The sequence below is a fragment of the Dasypus novemcinctus genome, chromosome 8 (assembly GCF_030445035.2).
Source record: "Dasypus novemcinctus isolate mDasNov1 chromosome 8, mDasNov1.1.hap2, whole genome shotgun sequence".
NCBI lineage: Eukaryota > Metazoa > Chordata > Mammalia > Cingulata > Dasypodidae > Dasypus > Dasypus novemcinctus.
In genome coordinates, this window is record NC_080680.1 from 127,008,512 (window position 1) to 127,034,238 (window position 25,727).

At 65.8% G+C, this 25,727-nt stretch overlaps 2 protein-coding genes and 1 long non-coding RNA gene across 5 annotated transcripts in view; 2 read left to right on the forward strand and 1 right to left on the reverse strand.

Annotated features, from left to right (window-relative positions):
• Positions 1 to 1,760: 1,760 nt before the first annotated feature.
• Positions 1,761 to 5,282, reverse strand: LOC131279544 (uncharacterized). 2 transcript variants are annotated; one of them, XR_009186971.2, is made up of 3 exons: positions 5,204 to 5,282; positions 4,075 to 4,645; positions 1,761 to 2,546 (listed from the first exon to the last, which is right to left on the reverse strand). It is a non-coding gene; the product is annotated as an uncharacterized lncRNA (long non-coding RNA). The 2 variants fall into 2 exon arrangements; XR_009186970.2 differs by having other exon boundaries at positions 4,075 to 5,275.
• Positions 5,283 to 5,417: 135 nt separating this feature from the next.
• On the forward strand, positions 5,418 to 9,506 carry TMEM250 (transmembrane protein 250). Of its 2 annotated transcripts, XM_004478005.4 has the most exons (3): positions 5,418 to 5,836; positions 6,145 to 6,275; positions 7,502 to 9,506. In XM_004478005.4, the coding sequence occupies exon 3, from the start codon at positions 7,610 to 7,612 to the stop codon at positions 8,027 to 8,029; it is 420 nt and encodes a 139-aa protein (XP_004478062.1). In that variant the 5' UTR covers positions 5,418 to 5,836; positions 6,145 to 6,275; positions 7,502 to 7,609; the 3' UTR covers positions 8,030 to 9,506. The 2 variants fall into 2 exon arrangements, with proteins under 2 accessions (XP_004478062.1, XP_004478063.1); XM_004478006.4 differs by lacking the exon at positions 6,145 to 6,275.
• An 11,161-nt stretch (positions 9,507 to 20,667) lies between these two features.
• Positions 20,668 to 25,727, forward strand: part of NACC2 (NACC family member 2) — a 64,344-nt gene continuing 59,284 nt past the window's right edge. The window contains exon 1 of the mRNA XM_058302735.1: positions 20,668 to 20,746. The gene's annotated coding sequence lies outside the window, so the exon portion shown is untranslated. The remainder of the gene's footprint in view (positions 20,747 to 25,727) is intronic.

Sequence of the window (25,727 nt, forward strand, 5' to 3'; positions counted from 1 at the left end):
TGCCCTAGGACTGTCACGTGTGTACCTGTGTTGAGACCAGCTCAGCGATAGGGCGGCTCAGAGGGAAGGTGGCTCAGAGCTTAAAGAAACAAAGGACAGAGAGAAAGACACGAAAGAGAAGATACAGATGGGACCAGGGGACTCACAGCTTCTGGAACTGAGAGCCTCGACCCCAGTTTCCGCCTCGCATTTACTGGAAACTACAGAGCAGCCGTTTGCAATCAGAGCTGCAGCAGCATCTACAACAATAGGGAACAACTGCAGCATCTACAATAGAACAGGTGTAACATTTACAATATGCAGCATCTACAATAGAACAGGTGTAACATTTACAGTAAGGAGCAGGTAAGCCAGTTTCCCACAACATTTCCCTTTTGTTTTTGCAAAGTCTACACAAATGATGTTTCACTGATTAACAAAGCTTCCTGCATGGTATTTTCACTTTTACGTTTGAACAATACTCATTAAATTTTTTTCTCAATATATTCAGTCCCAGGGTTGTTGAAACTTAAAACAAGAGATTTACATATACATTCGACAAGGTACATTTACGCATCACTTACAGTTAACCAAATCACCTAAGTACACGATATGTTTCATTTCTCACAGGCTTAAGATTCCCAACTAACAAAGCTATATAGGCAAGTACTTGACCAAAAGCAGTTTGTGTAGTGCTCTTGGCATCTTCACGGGACCTGGGGCCGCGTCCAATTCACGGGCTAAGTCAGTGTCCACCTTCTCCCTCTTATGTTTTCAAGCAGCCTGCGGAGGGCCTCCTCCTCCCATGCGGGACCTTTCCCAGTTAACACATCTCAGTGAGGGAGAAAAGATTTTTAGTATTTCAACAATATTACAGATTCTATTAATGTGACACAACATTGTACTTTATTGATTACAACATATAGTTTTGTCTTACCCAAACATTTAAGAATTTGATTGAGCAGCAGGGACCTTACAGTTTATCCCAATTGTTTGCCTTTTCCAGGGCCTTAAAACACCATGGTTGGGAAGCAGATTTGGCTCAACAGATGAGGATCCACCTACCACATGGGAGGTCCATGGAAGGTCCCAGGCCTCCTGACCCGTGTGTAGCTGGCCCATGCGCAGTGTTGATGTGTGCAAGGAGTGCCGTGCCACGCAGGGGTGCCCCCGTGTAGGGGAGCCCCACATGTAAGGAGTGCGCCCCATAAGGAGAGCTGCCCAGCATGAAAAAAGTGCAGCTCCGCCAGGAGAGGCACCACGCACACAGAGAGCTGACGCAGCAAGATGACACAACAAAAAGAGACACAGATTCCTGGTGCTGCTGGCAAGAATATAAGCAGACAGAGAAGAACACACAGCTAATGGACACAGAGAGCAGACAATTGGAGGGTGGGGAGAGGGCAGGAAGGGGAGAGAAATAAATAAAAAATATCTTTTAAATAAAACAAACAACCATTGTCTCTGATGTTTCTTAGTAGGGTCACTGCCGCAGGTTGCTTCTATGCAGCCAGATTCGTCGCCATCAGGCCAGGGCAGAAAGCCTTGAAGAGCTGCAAAAGTCCATCGCTGACCTTTTCACACAGTTTTTGCACTTTTTGTATTCATTCAGGCTTGTTTTACTTTTATAAAACACATTATCTCACTGAATGTTACCCCAATACTTTTACAACTTGCTATATGCATACTAGTTCTATCTCGCATATCTCCATATTAACCATTTTATTTTTGGACAAAATACACCTTATAACATTTCAGTTTGCATTCCCACAAACTTTTTACCTTTTTCAATATTTGCTTAACTTTTACATCTTTCAATTTATCCTTCTTTTTTATCTTTTTCCTTCCTTTTTCTCTTTCTTTTTTCCTTTTCCCTTCCTTTTTCTTTTTCCCTCCCTCTCTACCATTTTCTTTTTCTTTCCTTTTTCTATCTTTTCCTTCCTTTTTCTTTTCCCCCTTTCTTTTTTCCTTTTGCTTTTTCTTTCACACATACCAAAACAATTACAACACACACACTGACATTGAACAAACACAAAAGCAGTTCCAAATCTATTAATCTAGAATTTCTTCATTGCTTCCTTTTATAATCAACATTTCTTTTCCAGTTTTTCTCCTCTCAATTTCCTTCTTAATCTCTGTCCCCAAGTCATACTTGCTTTATGATGCCACATGTGAACAAGTTCTGTAGTTTAGATGCCTTGATGTAAAGCCTTTCTAGTCTTTGGAATGAGACCCAGCCGTGCAGTATCCAGTGTCCGTCTCTCCATCTGCATGACTGGAGGTTCTGGGTCCCACAGGAACTTTCACCGTCTCTTGGCGTTCATGGTATGGCTCCATCCGACGAGCTGGCACCCACACAGGACGTTCTCTGTCTCCTGGGGAAATACAAGCAAACCTTCGGGGACTTCGAAGGCTTTCCAAACCCCTCGGGGCTCTGCACCAATACACCCACTTTAGTTTCACTCGAGGCGATCCTTCTTCCCTTCGAGCCCTTGTTCGGAGCTGCACGTTGGGCCCCAGTTGCAGTGAGCCTTCTCTCCTTCATGCCCCACATTGGGCGCCAGTTACTGCAATCAACTCACAATAGGTTAGCTTGAACGGAAGGCGATGTAGAACTTTATGAAATAAAGGACAGAGAGAAAGACACAAGATGGGACCAGAAGACTCACAGCTTCTGGAGCTGAGAGATGACCCTTGTTTCCACCTCGTATTTATTGGAAACTTCTGAGCACCTGTTTACTATTAGAACCGCAACATCACCTACAATAATAGGGAACAACTGCAACATCTAACAACTGCAACAAAAGGGGTGACGTTTACAATAAGGACAGGTAAGTCAGTTTCCCATAACATACCTGTCCTGATGTTGGGTTGAACTGAAATATTGAAGCACATCTGCACCGAGACCCTCGCCTTCTCCCGGGGAGGCAAACCCCGCGTTTCCCAGTTGCTGTCCCCTCTCCCCTCACCCCACGCCCCTGGCAGCACCTGCAGGTAGGAGGCACCATGCCCAGGGTGCAGTACGTGGCTGGTAGGGGCTATTTGGGGCCATCAACTGCAGACAAGGTGGAGGGGGTCCCCCCGGGGGTGCCTGGAAGCAGCTCTGCAGGCAGAACCCTGGCGAGCCGAATCCCCTTGGGAGACGGGGCCAGTGGCGCCATCAGAGGGCTGCCGGCCTGGCGCCAGGGATCTCCCGCCCACGCTAATGAGGGAACAGGACGCTCTGGCTGGCATACACCTTTTTCCAAAAATAGCCTTCTTTTTTTTCTGATGAAACAAGGAATACACATTGGCCAATAATAATCATTGTGGAAATGTATAAAAAACAAGGTGGAAATCATCTCCAACCTCACAACACAAAATTAACCTCTGCAAACTTTTAAGGTTTATTTCGTTCATCCATTTCTCCCCACCCCTTCACTGTTTGCGCTTGCTGTGTCTGTAGGGAGCACCAGGAACTGAACCCGGGACCTCCAGCGTCAGCAGGAATGAGGCGCCCAATCACCTGAGCCACCCCACGCCTCCTGCTTCTTGGGTCTCCCATTGTTTTTCCTTGCTGTGTCTCTTGTGTCATCTTGTGTCAGCTTGCGGTGCCTGCCAGCAGTGGTAGGCGAGAGCTCAGTCACCTGAGCCACATCCTCCTCCCGTCTGTAAGCACTTTGGCTTATCTGCTTCCATAACTTTCTCCACAAAGCTCTTCAAGAATACCTCTGGGGAAGTGGACTTGGCCCAGTGGTTAGGGCGTCCGTCTACCACATGGGAGGTCTGCGGTTCAAACCCCGGGCCTCCTTGACCCGTGTGGAGCTGGCCATGCGCAGTGCTAATGCGCGCAAGGAGTGTCGTGCCACACAAAGGTGTCCCCCGTGTAGGGAAACCCCACACACAAGGAGTGCACCCCGTAAGGAGAGCCGCCCAGCGTGAAAGAAAGTGCAGCCTGCCCAGGTATGGCGCCGCCCACACTTCCCGTGCCGCTGACGACAACAGAAGCGGACAAAGAAACAAGGCGCAGCAAATAGACACAGAGAACAGACAACCAGGGGAGGGAAGGGAATTAAATAAATAAATAAATCTTTAAAAAAAAAAAAAAAAGAATACCTCTGCAGTGAATGTGGATCAGAGCGGAACACGGGCGTGGCATTTGCTCTCTCAGGCGAGGGCACCTCTTCACGCCGGTAGCCCAAGCCCACAAGCTCTCATGAGGCCTTCCACTCCGTGAAATTCCCAGCTCCAAGGCCTAAACTTCCTTTTGAACTTGTAACTGTGTATCTTTCCTTAAGGACAGTCCTTCAGATGAGGTGGGTGTCAGCACCCCCTCCCCACTGCCAGGCCATAGCCAGCAGCCCTGAGAGGCCGACAGCTGGCCTTTTTCTCGCTCCAAAGTAACCTTCCAGCAGCGCTCCTGCGCCTGTGAAGCCGGCACCCGCAGATTTGGGCCCTCCGCCCCCGCCTCCTCAGTGCCGGCGCAGGGCTCTCCAGGGGAGTCCCACACCTAGGCGAGGCCGAACCCGAGCTGGGAGCAGAGCTGTGGGACCACAGAAGGGGAGCCAGTGTGTGCCGTGGTGGCCCGGCCACAGGCAACACGCGTGACTGCGCTGGCCGACACGCTAAGGCAGCGGAAAGACGGGGCCACAGTACTCTCCCCAGGTGCTGACCGTCTCGGCAGGTGCTAGGTTCAAGAAGAAAACGTTTTTTGGTTAGTGTGATTTTAAAGGCCCTTAAAACACAGAAAAAAAAATGAACAGTCAAGTGACTTTTTATTTTACTGTTTCAAAATATAAGACCCCAAGGAGGGAGGCCACGGAAAGGGAGGGGTGACCCTGAAGCCACCAAGTGGACATCCTCCCGCGGATTTTCTTCAGTTACACTGCAGCTCAGGCCCGGCGGACAGAAGCCTCTGCCCGAGGTGGGCGTGGGCATGCCGCGGGGGCTGGGGTGGCCTGAGACCCCGGCTGCTGGGAGGGAGGCCAAAGGGCCCGCTCGGTCCCTTTGCGTGGGGGCCTCCCCGGGACACTTGCCGCTCGCGGGGACTCGGCGAGAACCTCCCAACCGCCGGTCCAGGGCCTCGCTCCGCTCCCGCCGGCGTCCGGGGCCTAGGGGCGCCCCTCGGCCCCCGCAGAGCCCTCGGGCCGCCCCTCTCCTCCCACCCGCTTCTTGGGGCCCTGCTCAGGCCGCGCCCTTTGCCGGGGACCCGCATGGGGCTCCCCAAACGGTCCCCACCCCGCACCCCTTCTCGGGAACCAGGACGACTACTCCCCACGCTCCTTCCGCCCATGGGGGCGCGCCTGCGCACGGCCGCCGCCTCGGGGCACTACAGCGCGTGCGCGCTGACCGGCCCGCGCAGGCCTACGATCTGCGCCTGCGCAGGACCGGAGGAGGCGCCGACGGCGTACGCGGGCGGTGATGTCACGAACGACAGGGCCGGCACGCACTCACGCACGCACGCACGGACAGGGCAGGTTCGAGTTCGGGGCCGCCCCGAGCCGGCGCCGAGAAAGGGCAGGAGAGGCGCTGCTGGCCGAGAGTGGCGTGGGAGGCCTACGGTGGCCGCGCTGGGACGCCTACGGCTCCCATGCTGGGTCAAACGCCTCCGGCGGCCGGTCCCGGGCGCCCCTTTCCCCGCGGGGTGTGCCCGGGCGGGGACGCATGAGGACCGGGGGCGCGGGCCAGACCCCGGCCGCCGCCCCGTCGGGCGCTCCCGAGCCCTCGCCCTGACCTTCCGGGCCTCGAGCGCTCGGCAGCATGCGGCCGCCCTGCTCCTGGAGCCCCGGGGCGCAGCGGAGCCCGCGGACACGGCCCCCGGCTTCAACGGCCTCCCCAGCTGGCCGGGACGTCGGCGCCGGCGCAGAGAGGACACCCGGTGAGCGGGCACCCAAGGGAGGCGGCTCCAGGGCAGGGCCGGCGGGGCGCGGGGCGGCCCCGGGGCCGAGGGCAGTGGGGGGCCGAGAGGGCCTCGCCGAAAGGCCGGTGGACGCCTGCCGGGCTCGGGACGCCCCCTGGGAGTCGACGCGGGCCGGCGCGGGGGCGTGGGGTGGAAGCTGCTCCACGCCGCTGGTCCCCCGGGGGGGACTCTGATACCCACCGTGCACCGGGTCTCCCAGGGGTAGCACCTCCTGTATTAGGGTGAAGGAGGCCGAAGCGACCGGTCGTTTGACTTTTATCTTAAAGTCATGGACGGCCGGACCAGAGTGTCCCCTGGAAAGGCCGGTCGGTGTGCGGGCTGGTTGCCACAGCCTTCCCTTTGCTGAACTGGAGGACCCATCCTCAGGCACGGATTTCCTCGTGCGACGCCTTTTCAGGTGATGTTTGCTTGTCAGTGCGAGTAGCTTGTGGAAAAAGAGTGGTCCCCGTGATGGGTGAGCCAGGGGGTGCAGCCCCCCTGCTGTGAACGCTGAGTGAGGGGACTCTGAGGAGGCAGGGGTCGAGTAGTGACACTCCAACGAAGACATTGCCGTTTCCTAACTCCAGTGCTGGCCTCAGTCTTGTGGTAAAGCCTGAGGAAGCCGCTACCGCTCAGGTAACTGCTGAGAGACCAGCATGCCTTCAGAGGAGGCCTGGGGGAGAGGGAGAGGGAGAGGACAGGTCGGGAAAGGACGGGAGGGTGGGCTGGGCCTCGCGCCCCCACCCACCCCCCGCCTGTGGCCTCAGCAGCCCTGGGCAGGGCAGCCTGCCCTCCGTGCCGGGGCCCAGACCCCGCTGTTGTCAGAGCGGCCACTCATGGATGACCAGCGTTCTTCCCTAGCCTTACACGTCTCGTGCTTTGTTGACCCTCCCAAGTCGTTCAGGCATAAAGGACATTTATCAGGTCCAAGGAGAGAACCGTTTCCTGTTTCTGGGAGTCCCTTTCTTTGCAGCCCGGGCTCCAGGGCTGCCGCTGTGTCTTGGCAGTGGCCCTGTGTGCTGGGGTGACAGCAGTAGCTGTTGGCCGCTGCCCTGGCAGCGTCTGTCCCATCGGCGCATCACTAAGGCACCCCGTGGCAAAATGTCTCTGTTCTGCAGATCCGAACCAGTGCCGATGGTGACGGGGCCTGCCAGGCCTGGCTGTGTGACCCCCGGGCCCCACGCCCTCCGCCTGGCCCCCTAGCACCCGCCTGGTGAAGCTGCTGGAATGAGCCCTTGCTTGGCCGGCCGCACTGGGCTGCCTTCTAAGAGCTCTCTTCCATAGTCGTTCCCCACCCTAGCCTGCTCCTGATGTGACTCCTGGTGGGACTCCTTTTCAGGGTATTTTCTGTCCCTGGAAACCCAGCAGCAGTGGGCACGGGACAGCCTAGCTGATGGGGGGACCCGGGAGAGCCCCTGGGCAGGACTGTGGCTTCCCCACGCCTGGGCAAGGCCCTCTCTCAGCTCTGCCAGCCAGCAGCCTCTGCTGCCCCCACCAGGACAGGACTGGGGACTGGGTTGGGGTGGAGTTGGCACCTGGGTCTTCGCAGGTTTGTGGGTCCTATGAAGTGTCCTCAGCAGCGTGTGTGGAAGGAGGAAGCCCCGGGGCCCTCGGTTGATGGCGCCCCTCCTCTCCCCCTTGCAGGCCAGTGTCCCCCCGGAGGGTCAGCCCCGGGCTCCCGGGCCTAGGCGCCTGTGCTGACCGCTGCCTGGACGCCAACGCCGCCCCCGCGAGCTAGCGCGCCGGGCCCCGATGCCGGTCATCCCCATCCCGCGGCGCGTGCGCTCCTTCCACGGCCCGCACACCACCTGCCTGCACGCAGCCTGCGGGCCGGCGCGCGCCTCCCACCTGGTGCGCACCAAGTACAACAACTTCGACGTCTACCTGAAGACGCGCTGGCTCTACGGCTTCATCCGCTTCCTGCTCTACTTCAGCTGCAGCCTCTTCACGGCGGCGCTCTGGGGCGCGCTGGCCGCCCTCTTCTGCCTGCAGTACCTGGGCGTGCGCGTGCTGCTGCGCTGCCAGCTCAAGCTCTCGGTGCTGCTGCTGCTGCTGGGCCGCCGGCGCCTGGACTTCCGCCTCCTGAACGAGCTGCTCGTCTACGGCATCCACGTCACCCTGCTGCTGGTCGGCGGCCTGGGCTGGTGCTTCCTGGTCTTCGTGGACATGTGAGGCTGCCGCCCGGCCACCCTCCCTCCGCCTGGTCCTGGCACTGGAGAGAAAAGGGCCGCGACCCGCGGCTGTAGCGGGGACGCTGGCGTGTCCCTCCACGGGTGTCTGCGTCGCCCTCCCCCCGCGGCTGACGTTTGCACTTACCCGGGTCATGCTGTCGGGGGGGCCTGTCCGCTCTGCCCTTTGAGAGCCAACATGTGCCCCTGCCGCACCCCTGCCACCCCGTCTGCAGAACCACCCTGCTGGTGACATCAGACACCCCCAGAACCGGGGGGGCCCTGAGGCGCTGGCCGTGTCTGAGCCGGCTGGAAGGGCCCCTGCGTGTCCCAGCCCCGCCTGAGGGTGAGCTGGGCCCGCGCTGCCAGCGGCCGCCTCCACCACCCAAGTCCGGGGCGGGGCCCCCGCTCGAGCAGCGCTGGGCCCCGGGCCTGGGTGTCGTCAGCCTGGCGCATCAGGGCAACGCAGACGGGCCCGGGGCCCTGGGGAACGTGAGGCTCGCTGGAGCGGATCTGCTCAAAGCTGGGTTCTGGGGCGGCAGCGCCAGTCCTTTCTGGCTTGGGCAGGGCACCGCTTGGTCTCTTGGTGGAACTCCCAGAGTTAAGCTTCTGGCCGTGGGGTCTCAGAGGGGCACACCGGAGCCTCCGGCCGTGCACCCGTCCACTGCAGGAAAACGGCTTCACGCTGTAAAAGCACCTCTCGGGGCTGGGTCAGGTGATGGTGGAGCCTAAGAGAAGGGCTCGCCCGCGCCCTTCCTCCCACCGCGGCGGCTGGGACCGCCTTTCAGTCGAAAAGACAGACGGTGCAGGTGGGGACGGGACCGCAGGGGTGGCACCCGGGGCCAGTGTTGCCCTGACCCTCACTCTTGCCCCACTCAGGGCAGGTGCTGTGGTGGCCAGTTGTGGGCAGGTAGCCCTGGGACCACACTGGACACCTGGCCGTGTGGCAGAGTGCCGTGATGCTGCTGGGACCACGGGCAGGGCCTGGACAGCGAGGGTGCCCCCCTCGCGTGCTCCTGACCCTTGCCCTTGAGCCTGGACTGGGCGAGCTGTCAGGGCAGCTGTGGGCCGCCGGAGGAGGCACCTCGGAAACCCCAAATCAGGTGGAGGAGGTGGGTGGCGCCGGGCTGTGTGGACGAGCTCTGCAGCGCCGTCCCCTCCGGTTCCGGTCAGGGTCGTTGACAGGTCGGGGGGCTTGAGACCCAAACCCCTCGCAGTGGCCGCGGAGCCTTTTGCGCTAAGCTGCGCTGTTTCCTGAAAGAACCTTTGTTCTGCGCTAGTTACTCGCATCTCCAGACCCCGGAGGCCTCCCTGGTGAGGTGAGGCGGGGCCGCTGTGCCCGGAGGATGTGCGCACGCGTGTGCGAGGAGTTGGTGTGTCGTTGGTACCCCTGAACACAAAGTGGCTCAGTGTCTTGAGTGCCTGTTAAATTCTTTATGAAATGAGCCACCTGCATTAAACTTATTTTTCTAACACGTTGATGAGTGGTTGCTTATTGCTGGATGTCAAGGTCGGCACATTTATTCCTTCTCTTTTAAGAATATAAAAAGCAATTACAAAGCAACAAAAACAAAATGCACATGCTGTTTTTCACTTATCAAAACGGGAAAGTCTTTAAAAATGGTCACTACCAGTGCTGTGATGGCTGGACAGGGCCCACCTTGACCCCGGGCCAGATGCTCCGGTGGGAGCCTGTCTGGGAGATGGCCAGAGGGAGAGCTTGTGGCCGGGCGGTCCGGCCGTGCTGCCCGTGCCAGTGGACACCTGGGAGGATCAGAAACCCCGACAGGAGGGTTGGCGGGACTGAACACTCACGAAAGGACAGTTCTGAAGGCGCTTTAGAGGTGGCGGATGCTTAGGGTACACTACTAAATGGAAATTGGGTTTGGAACTGTAAATGCTGTATGGGCTCAATTTTGGGAGTGAAATGGACCTGCATAGAGAAAATTGGGAGAAAGATAACCAAAATTGCAGTTTTCTAACCAAAAACCAGTTTGTGAAATGAGAGGCATCTTCTTCTTTGCTATCTGGTCTCGTAAATTCTTGGCTTTCATGCAGCGGAAGTCCACGCGTCTCGCCATTTTCATCTGCCAAGCTTGGCGTGCCCACGACGAGGATTTCCTTCAGCCAAATGGCCAGCACGTGTCACTTAGAGACAACGGTGGATTCGGTGGACATAGCAGCGTGGCTGCTCTTCCAGGCGTTTTCGTGAAGCTGCGTCTGAGGAGCAAGCCGCCTCACGCAGCTTTGGCGGCAGCGTTCTCAGAGCCTCACCGAGGCCTTTGCCTCTCGACGGCCGCAGAGGCGGTTCCTGGGCAGGCCAGGTGTCACTGTCCAGCCCCGGCGGCCCAGGCTCGGCTGCGGGGCAAGGACTCCAAGGGCAGCGAGGGTCTCAGTTGCCCACCCTCCGTCCAGCGCTGGCTGAGGCAGTGCTGTGCAGTGCATCGGGAGCCCAGGTCTGGGTGGGCTCGACACTGCCCAGCTGGCCGGCCTCCAGCTTTGCTGGGAGCGGGCGACATGGCCCTGCTGCAGGGGCCCCAGGCCCTGCGTGTCCTCAGGCCAGGGTGTGCCGCGGCCCTCGGCCAGGCCAGGCGCCCTGCGGTGACTGCCACGGGAGGCCGTCTGCCCCTTGCGTGCTCCTCTGGGCACTGTCCAGTACAGCAGAACTTGCTGTGTGGGTACGGTTGCCACCTGGGCTTCCAGCGCGGCTGCCGCGACTGAGCGCCTGGGCCCTGGATGAGTTTACACGTCCCCGGCTGCACGGGCCGGTGCAGGTCTACGCTGCTCTGTACGGGGGTCGTCATGACCTCCCAGCCTCCTGATGTGCAGTTGGGGAGGGGGTCCCCGGCCTTTGGGACTCTGAAGGACCTTCCCAGGGTGCTGGTGGGGTGATGAAGTGCTATCCTCTGCGCAGACTTGGCCTTTGGCCAGGAACCGTTTTCCACAACGCTGGGGGGGCTCCCTGGAGGGCAGAGGCAGGGGGCTGGCTGCTCCCGGGCGGCACCTGCCTGGAGGCTGGTTTGCAGCAGACGCGCCCTTTGCCGTTCCCAGGCACATCCGTGGTTGCAGCTAGACCAGGCGGTGCTGTCCACCCACTAAGGGCCGGTCTCCGGGGCCCTGTGGTGCCGCTGCGGGTTGGGTCCGTTTGTCCACAGCCCTGGAACACCAGCAGGGACAGCTGGGACGAGCTCCGCGCAGCTTGGGAGTCCGCTGCGGCGTGGTGGGCAAGGCCACGGCGCAGCCCCCGGGAGCCCTGGGAGTGACCCGCCTGCCCGGGCCTGAGCCCAGACCCTCAGGCCCCCCTGCTGCCTCCCAGTGGTGGGGCAGGTGGGGTGGGGGGCAGGCTGGGAGGGGAGGCGCCCCTCAGCAGTGGCAAGGGCTGCGCGGAGGGCCCCCTGCTGCTCAGGTGGGTGAGGAGGTGCTTCTCCGAGGGGCCCTGCGTGACCGGACCCAGAGGGCAGAGCCCCGGAGGTGGCTGCAGAGCAGCGAGCGGCCGAGGCCAGCGTGCAGGTCGAGGGGCCCCAAGGCGGGCTGGGAAGTGGCTGGGGGCAGCCACACAGCCCTCCGGGACCCTCGGACTTGGGAAGAGAGTCAGGCCAGCCCGAAGGGATCCTGGGCAGGAGAGAGGGCTGGGGGGGCCTGCGGGAGGGGAGGGGAGGGCAGGCGGGCGGCGTGGGAGCCGCTGCCCTGGAACGGAAGAGCCCGGAGCGCAGCTGGGCTGCGGCGCCCTCTGCTCGAGGCCGGCTGTTCCCAGCCTGCCCCTGCTCCCCGTGGGGGGGGGGCACCACAAGCTGCTCCGAAGCTGCCCCGGATCACAGAAGCCCAAGGGTCGGAGCTGGTGGTGGCCAGAGGGCCTGGGGGTGCAGGTGCCGTTGGTCCGCGGGCAGGGTGGGCAGGACGGGCGGACACCTGGGAAGGCCCCCCTGCCCAGCCTGGCGCCGTGACTCCACCTGGACGTCCTGCCTGCGGCTACACACTACCTGTGCCCGAAGGGGGATCGCGGGGCACCCCGGCAGCCGAGGCGTGTCCCCCGCCTGCTGGCAGCGGTCCCGGCAGCCCTGGCCTAGATGGGCAGGAAGGCTGCGGGCGCCCTGCGCCCCGTGTGGGAGGCCCCCGGGAGCCCCCGTGCACCAGGGAAGGAGGCTGCCCCGCGCTCCCTGACCTTGACGCGTCCCCTCCTGCCTGTGAGGAGGCGGGAGCGCAGGGCGGGCAGCGCCAGCCGCTGAGTCAGCGTTTTCCAGGAAGGGAAACTTGCTGCCATCCGCAGAGGCCGCTGGGTATTTGTTCTCCCTTTCGGGTCTGGTTTGGGGTCTTCCAGGAGAGCCCCTTCGCTTGCTCAGGGGCACGAGCCCTTGCCGAATGCGTGCCCGGGCTGCCCCGGCTTCAGCAGGGAAGCAGGTGCGCTGCAGACCTTCCAGAAAGCCTCACCGTCCGGCAGCCTCCTCCAGAGCCCCCGGGAGCCCACCCGGCTGCCCCCTCGCCAGGGGCCCCTGGCTGGCCTCATGCGTGATCCCCGCACTGCGGGGGGGAGCTGCCGGGGGCAGACTGGTGCCAGGGCCCCTTGGTGGTGTCAGCCCTCCCCTCCGATGCAGAAGAGGCCCTAGGGCCTGGGGGGACAAGTGCGGCCTCAGAGCTGTGTCCTGGCCTGCTTGTGCACCTTTTCCTGGGAAACCAGGTCCCCTAACCCATTAGCAGGGACACCAGCCCTGTCGCCCTGTCCAGGTTTCCCAGAACCCCAGGTCGGGACAGAGACCCCTCAGCCCGGGCCAGTCCCACCATGCCCACCTGCCCTCCTGACTGCAGCCTAGTGGCGGGCGCCCGGGAGGGGCTGCAGCCGGGGTGGGGCCAGACAGGCCTATGGGGCGGGGCTGACCATGGGGGGCTGCCCTCAGGGGCAGGGCCAGGCAGACCCACGGGGGCGGGGCTGACCACGGGGGCGGGGCAGGCAGACCCGGGAGCCCCTCCAGCTGCGGGCCCAGCTAGTTTGGGTGGGCTTACAGCTGCCGTGGGAGCAGGAGGGCACGATGGGTGCACGGCCGGGCAGATGGGCAGGCGGGGCTGGGGCGCTGACCCCGCGGGGCAGGAAGGGGCCGGCTCCACCCGGACCTGCGGGGCTCCAGGTGCTGGAGTCGGCGGTGCTTCCTGCTGCTTAGCCCTGGTGTCCCCGCTGCGGGCGCTGTGGGGAGCGGGGCAGAGGCGGGTAGGGGCCAGTCGGGAAGTGGGGGGCAGGTGAGGTGGGGAGGTCAGACCCCAGGGGCCCTTGAGGACCTGAGGATCGGGGGCCATTGACCGAGACGCCCCCCTCCCCCAGGACTGGGGAAGCAGGAAGCGCCCACCAGCTCGCAGCTCCGCGCGTGCAGTGGGGGCGGCTGGTGCTGCGGGGACCACGGACGCGGCTGCGAGGCTGGGGGTGCTCAGGCCCGACCCACGGGACAGGGACAGCCCGCGAGGATGCAGGCGCGGCTCGCTGAGGCCCTCCTGGGCTAGGGCGACCCACGCCCAGCCAAGCCCCCCAGTGACGGGGCACCTGGTGGAGAGCCTGGCCAGAGGGTGGGGGATTCGCAGGCAGCCCCCCGGGTGCCCCTGCCCCGAGCTCCAGGCTGCGCTGCCCCCACGAGACGGGGTGTGTGGGGGGCTCGTGGGGGCCCCTGTGGCCCTGCCAGGCCGCAGGCACCCAGGGCTCAGCCCCGTGACACCATCGGGTGCGAGTGCGGGTATGCTGTTTCCGACACACCAGGACGTCACGGTGGTGTGAATTATTTGTGTTTTCGAATTGCACGGCCGTCACCCTGTGGGGTTCCCAGCTGCCAGGATGCACCAAAGCCCCCCGAGGGGCCTCCCCCCTCGCCCTCACCAGCCACAGCCGGGGCCCCGTTGCCGGCCGCTGGCCGAGGCCCACCTTGGGGGCGCGTGCGTGGAGCGCACGTGGGTGCCCATGTGTTCCCAGCCTCAGGTCCGTGTCCTGGCCCGTCCGCCTGGCTCGTGGCCAGGGCAGGGTGGGCGCACCCTGGCCTCGGCCCCTGCTTCTAGGGGCTCACCCCGGGGGTGGCAGAAGCCCGTGGAAGGCTCTCTGCCCCCTCTGCCGTGTTTCTTGTGGGAAAACTAGGTCTGCTTTAGGATGGTGAGAAATGACGGTGGGTGAGCCCCAGGCCCTGCCACGCCCACGGCGGGAGAGCGTGTCCCCCACCGCCCCGGCTGGTGACAGCGCTGGCTCCGCGCAGGGAACAGTGGACGCGGGGCAGGCCTACGGCTGGGAGGGGAGGCGGCCGGGCAGTCTCCCACTCGGGGCGGGAGGCGTGGGGGCCCGTGGGGAGGGAGGGCCTGGGCCGGCTCCCTCCTGTGCCAGCCTGCGTCTCTCCCGCTCCCGCAAGCTCTCGGCGGGCGGTGCAGTGGATGAACTGATGCTCGCCAGGGCTGTCCTTGTGGCCTGGGAAGCAAGGTGCACCCAGGGAGCAGGGTGGGCCAAGAAAGGGCCCGCCCCGGCGCCCGCCCTGCCTGGGGAGACCACGGAGGCCCTGCCCTGGAGGCGAGGGTGGGCAAGGGGCTGCAGAGGGTCAGGGTGCAGGCCAGGGAGCCAGGCCCTGGCTTCAGGGCCACCTCTCCCCGGGCTCTGGCCCTGCCCCAGTCCTGGCCTGGGAGTCTCAGGGCGTCCTGGGTCCCACTCCCATCCGGGAAGATGGTAGCTGAGCAGAGGCTCTGAGTGGTGTCTTTTGGGGTACATCTGGGGCCAGAGCAGCCTTCAGCGACTTCAGCTGCTGAACGAGCCCCCAGCTTAACCGCGGGGTGGCAGAGAGGCGAGAGGCGGCGGGAGGGAGGGAGGGGCCTGGCTGCGCCGGCGCCGGCGGGCCGGGGGTCCCTGGTCCCCGCCCAGCCCTCTCCCCTCTCGTCAAGCCTGGCGGCAGCGTCCCTTCCCACCAGCTGCTCCGGCCTCCAGCAAAGGGCCCGGGGGCCAAGGCCAGGCCAGGCCGGGGCCACCCCCCTCGGTGGGCAGAGGTGCCAGTGGGCCCAGCACACTTCCAGGAATCTCCAGGCTCTGAAGCAAGTTTATGCCTCAACCACGGGCACGCGGGAGCAGATTAGTGGGGACTCAAGTGGGTGGGGCTTTCCGCCCTGGTTGTGGGAGGGTGAGCAAACGTGATGAACACGCGCGCGCTCTGCCTGCGCTCTGCACCGTGGGGGCCTGTGGGAGGCGCAGGGGTGGCCCAGCTGCAGCAGGGCACAGGAGGCCCCTGGAGAGGTCCCGGGGACCCCGAGGGCCCGTCGGTTGGAAGGCCAAGGACACGTGTCCCGTCTCCAGTGCCTGCACCTGCTCACCTGCTGCTGCCCTTCCCCCGGCCAGGCGTGCAGCCCCGGGAACAGCTCTGGGTGCCCCGTCAGGCTGCAGGTGGGGGGGGAAGAGGGGCAGGTGGGCACCAGGACTGCATGGCCTTCAGCAGCCACTAGGAGCTGTTTGGAGATGGCGGCCAGTGGCTGTGCGGCCAGTGGCAGGAGGTTAAGGCCAGGGCTGTGGTGACACACCCAGCCCCGAGTGGCCTCAGAGGCCCCCTGTGCACCGCTGGCCCCCTGGGGTCTGGCCGTGATGCCCACTCCGTGGGCCACATGCTCCACCCCTGACCCTCCACTCCCTGCCGTCCCGGCCCACCCCAGAGCCCACCTGCCCACTGTCAGCCCCCCGCGGCCCCTGAAGGGTCCCCAAGGGTCCCCGTCCTTGCCCCTAATAGAGCATGCTGCCCCCCCAAGCCGAGAGAGCCCTGGAACCCTGGCCTCCCCAGCCCGCTGCCCTGCAAGGCCCAGCCGGCGTGCCCTGCGCCCCTCACCCAGACGCCGAAGCCGCCGCCCTCACTCCAGCCGGGCTCCTTCGTCTGTCACCCCTCTGAGCGCAGCCCAGGCCAGGGGTCCTTCCTGCCGCCCCTCCCGGGTCTCCGTCCTGCCGTGTTTCGAGCACGTCCCCAGCCCCTCAGCGGCAGAGCTTTGGCCCTGCGTGGGAGGCCTCTCTGGCCCCGCCCGCCGCGTCCTGCTGATGGCCTCGGCTGGTGGTCTCGGGACCCCTCGTTCCTTTGGGCGCTAGAAGGGTGAAGCACCCCTCCCCCGGGTGCCTGGCGGATCCGTGCTGGGGCAGCAAAAGCTCCCGGGGGACGACCAAGCCATCCGCTCACTCAGACGTTCAGCTGGCCGAGGGCCGCCGAGGTGGGACCTGGGCTGTGACAGCTGGCTGGGGGTCAGGGACGGCGCCCCGGCGGCTTGAGTCAGCGGCCTCGGCGGCCTGGTCCTCACGCGATGCAGGGGTCCCGTGCCAGCACGGGGACAGGGGTCCCAGAAGCGGGAGCCTGTGTGCGAGGGCCCTGTGGCAGGCAGGCAGATGGCTGGGGGCCAGTAGGTGGCCTGGGTGCTGCGGAGCTGGGGGAGCAGGTGGCCTGGGTGCAGCGGGGATGGGGAACAGGTGGCCTGCGTGCTGCAGGGCTGGGGGAGCAGGTGGCCTGGGTGCTGCAGGGCTGGGGGAGCAGGTGGCCTGGGTGCTGCCGGGCTGGGGGAGCAGGTGGCCTGGGTGCAGCAGGGTGGGGGAGCAGGTGGCCTGGGTGCAGCTCCTAGCCCGTCCCCAGTGCCACCCTGGCCCAGCTCCCACAGCGCCCTAGACCCCTGCCCCAAAGTTTCCTCGAGGCTCCTGTATGTCCCCTTGAGGCCCCGGGGAGGCAATTCCTGGAGGAGAGGACGCTGAGGCAAGAGGCTGAGGCAAGAGGCCAGGGGTGAGGTGGGCAAAGCCCCTGCTGCGAACCCGGAGCCTGGCCCCCGCTGCTCCCGAGTCTGGGGCTGGCTCCTGGGACCCTGCCTGCCCCTTCCTCGGTGGGCGAGGCAGGGCGGCTCGCAGGGGCCAGGGCGGGGCCGCCCACTGTTCCAGGGCTTGCGCCCAGGGGACCCTGACAGGTCTTGCCAGCCTAAGCCCAGGGAGAGACAGGAAGCCTGACCGATCCTGGTGAAGGCCAAGGACACAAAGGGCGCCTGATTGAGGTGGGGCAGGGAGGCCTGGGGGGCAAAAGGGGAGAAAGGAGGGGGAGGAGAAGGCCCCAGGTGGGCTGCAGGGGCGGGCTGGGGCGCCCCAAGGGGTCCAGCGGGGGCTGGAAGGGAAGAGGCCCGTTCTGGAGCCAGATGGCGGGTGGGTGCAGACGGGGAAGGCGCCCAGCGCCGTTCACTTCCAAATGCTGAACTTCATGTTACAAGACTTTCACCTGTTTTAAAAGAAACCGGGGACCCCCACAGCGGCGCCCTGCCCGCCCCCCCCAGCCTCTGCCTGTCCCCCCCCCCACTCCCACCAGGGCCCTGGCACCTCGGGGTTGCCTTGCCTTGGGGGTGTCCTGTGAGGCCGCGTCCAGGAGTCAGGTTTCCTGGGGGTGGTGAGAGGTGAGGGTGAGGGGGGTCCTAGGGTGAAGGTGGGGTGGGGGTGCCCTCTCCGGAGCTAATCGCCGCACTCAGCCCTTTTGCACCCCCTGCTGACAGCTGCCTGTGTCGGGTGGTGCTGGGACCACCAAGGCTCCCGCTGCAGGAAAGCCCTCCCCCCAGGGTCCTCCCTGCTGGCAGCTTCTGAGGGGCCTGGGCCCCAGGTCAGGGGGGAGCGGACCCCAGGTCAGGGGGAATGGACCCCAGGTCGGGGGCAGCGGACCCCAGGTCAGGGGGAATGGACCCCAGGTCAGGGGGAGCAGACCCCAGGTCAGGGGGGAGCAGACCAAGTCAGGGGGAGCGGACCCCAGGTCAGGGGGAGCAGACCAAGTCAGGGGGAATGGACCCCAGGTCGGGGGTGAATGGACCCCAGGTCATGGGGGAGTGGACCCCAGGTCAGGGGGGTCTGGACCCCAAATCAGGGGGGAGTGGACCAAGTCAGGGGGGAGCAGACCCCAAGTTGGGGGGAGTGGACCCCAAGTTAGGAGGGCCTGAGCCCCAAGTCAGGGGGGAGCAAACTCCGAGTCAGGGGGGAGTGGGCCAAGTCAGGGAGGTCTGGGCCCCAAGTCAGGGGTCCCTTTTGCTCCTGGGACAGTAAATGCCGGTGGCCATCCCACCAAAGGCCTTTGGGCGTCCTCTCCTTGTGAGGAGTGGGATCGGCGCCCAGTAGGACAGGGAAGGCGCCGGGTCCGCCTGATGGCAGTGCCCACGGGCCGGAGCGGCCAGCGGCTGGCAGAGCCTCCAGGACCCCCAGGCAGAGGGGCAGCTGCCGGGGACCACTGGGCTCGCTTGGCCATGCCGTGCGGTCGTCCGTCCATCACCCACATGGCTGTGTCGAGGAGCACGTCTGGGTGCGGGCTGTCGATTGCGCCGTGGACCCCTGAGGGCCACGCACAGGCCACTCAGGGTGGGAGCCCAAGGAAGCCGGCGTGGAGAGGGCACGGGCTGGCGGGCGTGTGGCCAGGGCCACCCCGGGCGGCTTCTCGTGGCCTCCACTGAGCCGGTGACATTGGTCGCCCACGGGGCAGCAGCACCCGGCTGGGGACCAGAGCCTCCTGCTGTCCAGGGGAGGACAGGCGGGGCGGCCCGGGCCAGCTCTCTCCAGCCGCGACACCCTCCTTGACCAAGCTCCGCCCGGGGACTCCCCTTGGAGCCTGCGTCTGAAGTCAGGTGCTGGCGGTGGGGGGAGAGCCCTTCCGGGCCAGCTCGGCCTCCTCGCGCCCTCGCCTCTGTCACATGCCCGCTCCCTCGGGCCACAACCTCTGGGTCCCCATTTCCCTCAGTCACTCTGGGTTCGGGCGCAGCCAGGTCCAGCCTGCCCTCCAGTGAGGTCACCTGGCCAGGCCCCGGGCCTAGCAGGCCCTCGGAGCACCTCCCTGGGCCGCTGCGGGCCGTCCACACGTTTGCGTCTTTATCTCCCGTGATTGCCTCCTTCCCTGCAGTCGGCTGCTTTCTGGATAAAGGGGGGGAACGCCGCCGGCCCTGAAAGCTCAGCTCCAGGCCCCAGGCCCGGGCCAGCTGCCCTGAGCCGAGAAAACCCAGCGGGGCTTCTCTGGGGCGCTGGGTGCCAGGCAGCTCACCCCACGGGGCCGGGTGGCCCAGCCCCCAGACCGGTTCAACTCTGCCCCCGCCCCCAGGTGAAACTGCCTTTTCTCCCTAAGCCCCAATTCTTTTCATCAGGCAAAACAGAATAACAACAGCGCGGACCTCTCAGATTGTTGTGAAAATGAAGCGAGATAAAGCGAGTACTTAACCCAACCCCGAGGCTTTTAAAACTTGCGGGAACCCGCCGACCCGCCCAGGAAATACCCCCCACCCCCTGCCCCGGGGCTGTGGGCTTCGGAGGACGACCTGTTGTCTTTTGAAAGCTTCACAATGTTTTCCAAATTTCCGTCATTAGAGAGGAATTTTAAAGAAATGATTGGCGCCTGAGTGATGAAAACAATCAGATGTGCACATCTGGGCGGGGGCGCCCCACCTCTGGAGCCTCCCCGGGCCTGGCCAGACCGCGACGCAGGCCAGGCTGCCGAGCTCGGTTCCCAGGCTGGGAGCACGCCCCCCAGGCTCTGCCAGGCCCCGCGCCGCCCCTCGCGCCCCCACAGCCTGGCCGCTCACCTACACTGAGCAGCGGCCCCCACCGGGTCTGAGTCCTGAACCTCCAGCCAGGGTGGCTGCCGGCTCTCCTGGACAGGTAGGGGCGCCCAAGGGTTGGGTTGGGGGGCCGCCCTCGTGATCTGGCTTCACTGCAGGGGCGGCAGTGGGAAGGGGGAGGGAAGGCCCCCCTCCCTGGCCAGGGCTGGGCAGCAGCTCCTGCGGAGGGAGCTGGGACTCGTCTGGGCCTGAGCTGGCGTGCCCGGGGTCAGCCACCTCCCCCAGGGAGCATCTCCAGCCCGGGGAGTGGGACCGTGGACATCCGCAGGTTGGGGTCAAGGGTCAGCCTCTGGCCAAGGCTAGCTCGAGGCTGGGAGCAAGGGTCACCCGGCCAAGCTTGTGATCCTCGGGCCAGCTGGCTCTCACCGCTCCCTGAACCAGCTGGAGCTGCGACCCCCACGGAGCCCAGAGCAGGGTCCGGGCGCGCGGGCCGTCCTTTTCTAGCACATTCCCCACGCCCCTCGGGGAGGCCGTCGACCGCCCCGGAGCGAGGGGGGCCGTGCTCTGGGGACCGCTGCAGGGGACGAGCGCCAGGTGCGCCCAGATCACGCCGGGCCTGAAGGCAGCGCAGCAGCGCGCACGCGCTCGCGGTTCCCGGGCCGCGGCGGGAGGCGCTTTCGCGTCCCAGGCTCCAGGGCTGGCCCCTGCGTCAGCGGGACGGCGGGCCCCTCCCCGGCGGCGGCGGCGGCGCGGGTGCCGCCGCACTAGGTCCCGCATCCTTGACGCCGCAACCGTGCCAGCGCGGGTGGGGTAGGTCGCGGCGCTCCGGGGCTCTGGGCCGGGAGAGGCGGAGGGCGGCGGCTCGTGCCCCGCGCAGGGCCGGACGCCAGGAGCCGCGAGCACCCGGGCTCCCGCGCCCGCCAGGGCCCACCCGGGGGCAGGGTGCGGGGAGCGGGCGCGTCCCGGGGCGGCGTGCGCGCGCGCGCGGGCGGCGGCGGTCCCTTTAAAGGCCCCGCGGCCGGCCGCCCCGCCCCCGGCCCGCCCCCGGCCCGCCCCGCGCGGTGCGGCCGCGGGTGCTGGGCGCGGCCCGAGAAAGTCCATGTGAGCGGCGCGCGCGGACGCCGCTGCACTTCCTGCGCCGCGGGCCGCTGCCGCCGGGGCTCGGGCGCGGGGCGGCCGCCGAGGCCGCGGGGCGCAGGTACGAGCAGCTCCGCGCGCGGGCCGCGCCTCGTTGACGTCCGCGCCGCGCGGGGGGGCGCGTCCGCGCGGCCGGCGCCCGGGAGTCCCGCGGCCTGCCCGGCGCGCGGGGCCCGGCCCGCACTTCCCGCAAACTCCGCCCGCGCGCGCCGCTCCCAAGTTGGCGCGGGCCGCGGCTGCGGGGCCGCCCTGCCGCAGTGGCGCGGGATGCGGGGCGCGGGCCGCCGAGCGCCCCGGGCCGAGGGGCCGGGCGGGCCGCCGGGGGCGTCCCGGGGGTAGCGCCGCCGCCCCTGGGCGCGCGGTGGGCGGAGCGCCGGCCCGGGCGCCCTGCGCATCCCCTCGCCGGCTGTTCTCGGGCCTCTCCGCGCGGAAGGAGCGAGCCCGGCCCTCGCGGGGGGACCCCAGGGCGTGACCGGGCCGGGGCCGCGGACCCAGCGCGCGCTGCAGCGGCGCTCCCGCCCGCCGCGCGCCCTGCTGGGCCGGCCGGGCCCTTCCGTGCCCCCCGCTGCCCTCCTGGGCCAGGAACCGCGGGCGACCCCACGCGGGACCCCCGGTCGCGCACTGCCTGGCGCCCCGGTGCTGCGTCCCCCGGAGCTCAGGCCCTGGCGCCGCCGCCGCTTGTCCCGGGCCCTGGAGGAGTCCCGCCGCCCGGCGCTCCGCGTGCCAGGCCGCGCTTGCTGCGCACTTCCCCGGGGCAGGGTGGAGGCCGGGCCCTCGAGGGTCTCCTCGCGCGCCCTTGAGGCTGGTCAGAAGTTTGCTGTTGGGCCCGCGGCTGTCTCCTCCGTCCTTCTGGGTCCGGGTTGGTGAGATCGCGCTGGGCGGTCCCCTTCCCCCCCTCGGCCCCCCGACTGGCATGTTTGTCCCACGTGGATGTTGGGATCCCTCCTTTCCAACGGCAGTTCTCGGGGCGGCTAGGGCACCCCATTTGGGCGTCCCTGGCCCCACGTTCCGGGCGGGCATGACCTGTGGGGCTGGGCCAGGCGAGGCCCGGGCGCCGACCCTCCTGCCTGCAGCGGCGCCACAGCCCCGACTTCTCCTGCACGGTCACCCTCGCCCCGGGCCGCCCCCCCCCCCCCCCCTCTGCCTTACCCGCCCCTCTCCCCTCGCCCCCCCCCGCTGGGTACTCGCTTGCAGGGCGTCCTGCGGTGCCAGGCTCGGCATCGGGCTGTTTCATTCTAGTTTTGGTATTCCCCCGTGGGCACTGGCAGTTTGGCTCGCTCCCTGCCCACCCAAGGTGGGGCCCAGGGCCTCCTGCCCTGCCCCCGGCCCTCCGCGCCCACTCCTAGCAGCGCGGGCTGTTGCATTGTTGGGGAGCGCTCCTGTTGGAGTCTGAGCGGAGGAGACCAAAGCAGAGGAGTCCGAGGGCGCTGGGCCGCGTCCCTCTGGCGAGAGGGCCCGGTGCGCGGTCAGGTGGCGTGGGTCACCTGTGAGAGGGGTCACGCCCACGCGCAGGGCCTGGCCTCTCGGCTGGGCTGTCCCTGTGGCGTCTGCGCTCTGCGGCCGGGAGGAGGCCCCTGACGAGCGTGGAGAGGGCTGGGGACGGGGGCCGCGCACCCCCTGGAGCGGCCTTGGGCTGTGCAGGGGGCGTGTGGGACCCCCGCGCCGGCCCGGGGTGGGGACTTCTGGAGGACTTGAAAGGGCTTCAGCCTCTCCGAGGTGCCTGGCCAGCCCCGGTGCGGCCTGCCTCACGGCGGCGGTGCCCGCTCCAGCGTGGGCTGGGAGGCCTGGCCCCTTCGGCGGCGCTGCCTGCTGGCCCTGCGGGGCTGTGGGGCAGGCAGGCGTGGCCTCGGGCGGGTGCCCCCTGGAGGCCCCTGCGAGGCTGCAGATCCTGCTGGCTGCCAGGTCAAGGTCCTCGACCTCAGCCCGCCCCTGACCCCAGCCGCCCGGGGGGAGAGGAGTCCCTGGAGGGCTGGCACTGGGGGCGCGGGGTGGTCTGTCCCCATGAGCTCAGAATGCGGGGGTCCCGGCCCCTCGTCGGGGCACTCCAGGGCCTGCGTGGATCCTCCGGTAGCGCACACACTTGAAGGTTAGGGGCCCCAGCCTGACGCCCCCGCTGCCGGCACCCTCCGGGCACTCGGCTGCTGGACGCCCCGCGGGCTGGACGGGCCCGAGCTGGCCTGCGTCGGGGAGCCCGTGCCCGAGGAGGTCTGGGTGGGATTCTCCGGGAGGGGAGCAGAGCCCTGTGCGGGAGTCGCGGAGGCTCCCGGCCCCCGCCCCAGCCCCTCCTGCCTGGGGCCTTGCCTGGCACCTGTGGGTCCACGGGGAGCCCTTGGGGAGCGTCCTGGGCCTCGGGCTGGAGGCCGAGAGCTGGGGGTTGGCACCAGACCCTCCCCGCAGCCCCGCGTCAGGGGCGTGGGCTCCACGGCCTCCAGGCGACCCCGTGTGGGGGTCCCGGGGCGCCCCCTCCTGCCTCTCGGGCGTGGGGGGGGGCCTGTTTCTCTTTTTGCAAATCCTCGCCTCACCAGGCCTGGCTCTCGATGAGGTCATTTGCAAAATATGCTTCTCGGCCGCCCGGGCCCCCTCCTGTGTCACCTGCCGCTGCCACCCACCGCGGGCTCGCTTCCCTGGCCGCCCGTGGCCAGGGGCCAGCCCGGAGCCCGAAGCTGGCTGGGGGCAGCCACCTGGGGGTGCCTTCTCAGAGGTGGGATGGCCCCCAAGGAGGAGGGTCCCCGGGGCGAGGAGGGGGCAGGAGGACACTGACCTGGGTGGGCTTGCGTCCCAGGTCAGGGGGGTGGTTGGTGCTGAGGTCAGGTGGGCCTGGGTTCAAGGCCAATCCCAGGCTGTGTGACCTTGACCAGCAGCTCACCCTCTCTGGGCCCCGCCCGGCTGCACTAAGTAGCTGGGAGGTGCTGGCATTAGCCTGCCTCGAGGGGGTGGGGGGGCTGCTGCCACCACAGTGGCTCTCTTCTGAGCCCCTTCCCCAAGAGGCCCCGGCCCCTTGAGGGGTTGCTGCTCCCCCGCCCCGGGGAGGCGTGGAGGCCAACTTGGGGTTTTCGGGGCGAGGGGGGGTGTAGAGCTGTCTCTGGGTCTCTCTTAAGGAATCTGCCCCTCCCCCGGGCCCTGGCCAGGAGGCGGGCGCAGCGCGTGAACGGGGCGGGAGCGAGGGGCTGAGGTGCCCATATATAGTCACGGGGGCGAGCAGTGGCCGGCGCTGCGGGGCTGTCCCCCGGGCCCACCCCAGGGGGTCCTGCGGGCTCGAGGACTCCTCCCCGGGGTCTGCGGGCGGGGATGGGGGGGGTGGGACGGCCTCGGGTACAGCAGCAGGGCAGGGTCAGTGCCCAGGCAGAGTTTGTTGATTGAAAATAAAAACCTTGCAGGCTGTGGTGGCCGGGGCTGGGCGTTCCCATCTTTGGAGGTGGTGGCCTCTGCCAGACCTGCCGGGCGGCGCTGGTGCTGGGCCTTGGGGGCTGGCTGGAATGTGGTGCCTGAGGCCTGCTGGGGGGCTGGTCAGCAGCCCCTTTATTGTGACCCCCCACTGGCCCTTCCCCCATGCTACCAGGGCACCCTGCCCCCCCCCCCAGGCCGGCTGGTATTTTCTGGAAAAGCCTTCCTCCTGGATTAGGGCCCCGGAGAAGGGCAGGGCGGCCTGACGGGGGCAGCTGGGCTGGGCTGGGGAGGAAGCAGGCATCATTCTGGCACTGGGGTCCCCCTGGGCTGCCCCCCATGGCCGCAGCCCCCCTCCTCGCCCCAGCCAGTGCCACTGCCCCCAAATGCAGAAGCAAAATGCCTTCGCCGCCTTCTGCCTCCAGTTGCTGTGGGAATCGCAGCCCTAACATAGTTTTGCTCATTTAATCTCGTTTCCATTGCACTGCTAAGCGCCTTTGTTAAATTTTGTATGTTGATACATTTTGTTGTTGTCAGCAGTTTTTTCTTCCTCTCTTTTTTGGGGGGGATATAAAGCCATTAGGGTGAGAGGAGATTAAAAAGATACATTACAATTAAAATGTTAATGAAATCTGCATCATACAACTTTGGAAACCCTTCAGGCATTAATCTTGCCTCTGTCACGTCCATTGACTTTGGCTCTTCTTTTCCCATACTGACCCCTGCTGAGAGATTTGTGCTATAATTGGATTTTTTTTTAAATAAAAAAGAAAGGAAAAAAGCTTTTAAGAAAATAGAGGTTGAGTGGTCGGCCTTGGTTCTCAAACGGGGAGAAGGGGAGCACGTGCTCGAGGCCAGGCGGCCTTCAGGGTCTGCAGTGCTCGCGGCCCCCCTCCCCGAGGAGGGCTGCCCCCCTGCGCCAGCGCCGGGGCCCCCATGGGTGAGCTCAACTTCCCAGGAACGGGCCGGAGCCCGGGTTTTGTGGGATGGGGCAGCCTGCCTGGCCAGTGGGTGACGAGGGAGAAGTTCCCAGGGGCGGGCCCAAGGGTTTGTGTTCTCGGGGTTTTGCCCCCCACGCTGCCCCACGCACACCTGGAAGCCGGCCTTGGGGACCCTGGGGTTTCCAGCCTGAGGCCGGGGCTGGTGGCAGGGTCGCCCCTGTCCCTCCTGAGCTGCGGGGACCTCAGGCGAGAGGGGTGCAAGCCCGGGAGCCCCCGGCCTCCAGACAGCCTGCCTGGGAGAGCCCGGGGTGGGGGACCGCGGTCCCCGGCCACGCGTGTGCCCGGCCGCCGTGGCGCCAGGCGGGGAAGCCGGTCAGGCGGTTGGCAGCGGGGCTGCAACAGACGGCGCGCAGGGCGCTGTGTTTTTGCAACACCTTTCTATAAAGGGAAACATAATTTAAAATATGATTACTTAGTGTTGTAACAGCCGCCTCAGCTCCGCGCCGAGATCATTATCAGAAGCTGATATTAACTTGCAAAGAATATCATGCAAATTGCCCGCCAGCTCCACCAGGAGACGTTCTCCCCGAGGCCAGGGGGTCCCCCCCCCCCCCCCCGCGGGCTGCGCGCCCTGGCGGCTCCACCCCGGTGCCCGGCTGGCCACGGAGGCGCCTCGGCTGCACCTCGGTACTGGTGGTGGGTGTGCCCCCGTGGTGC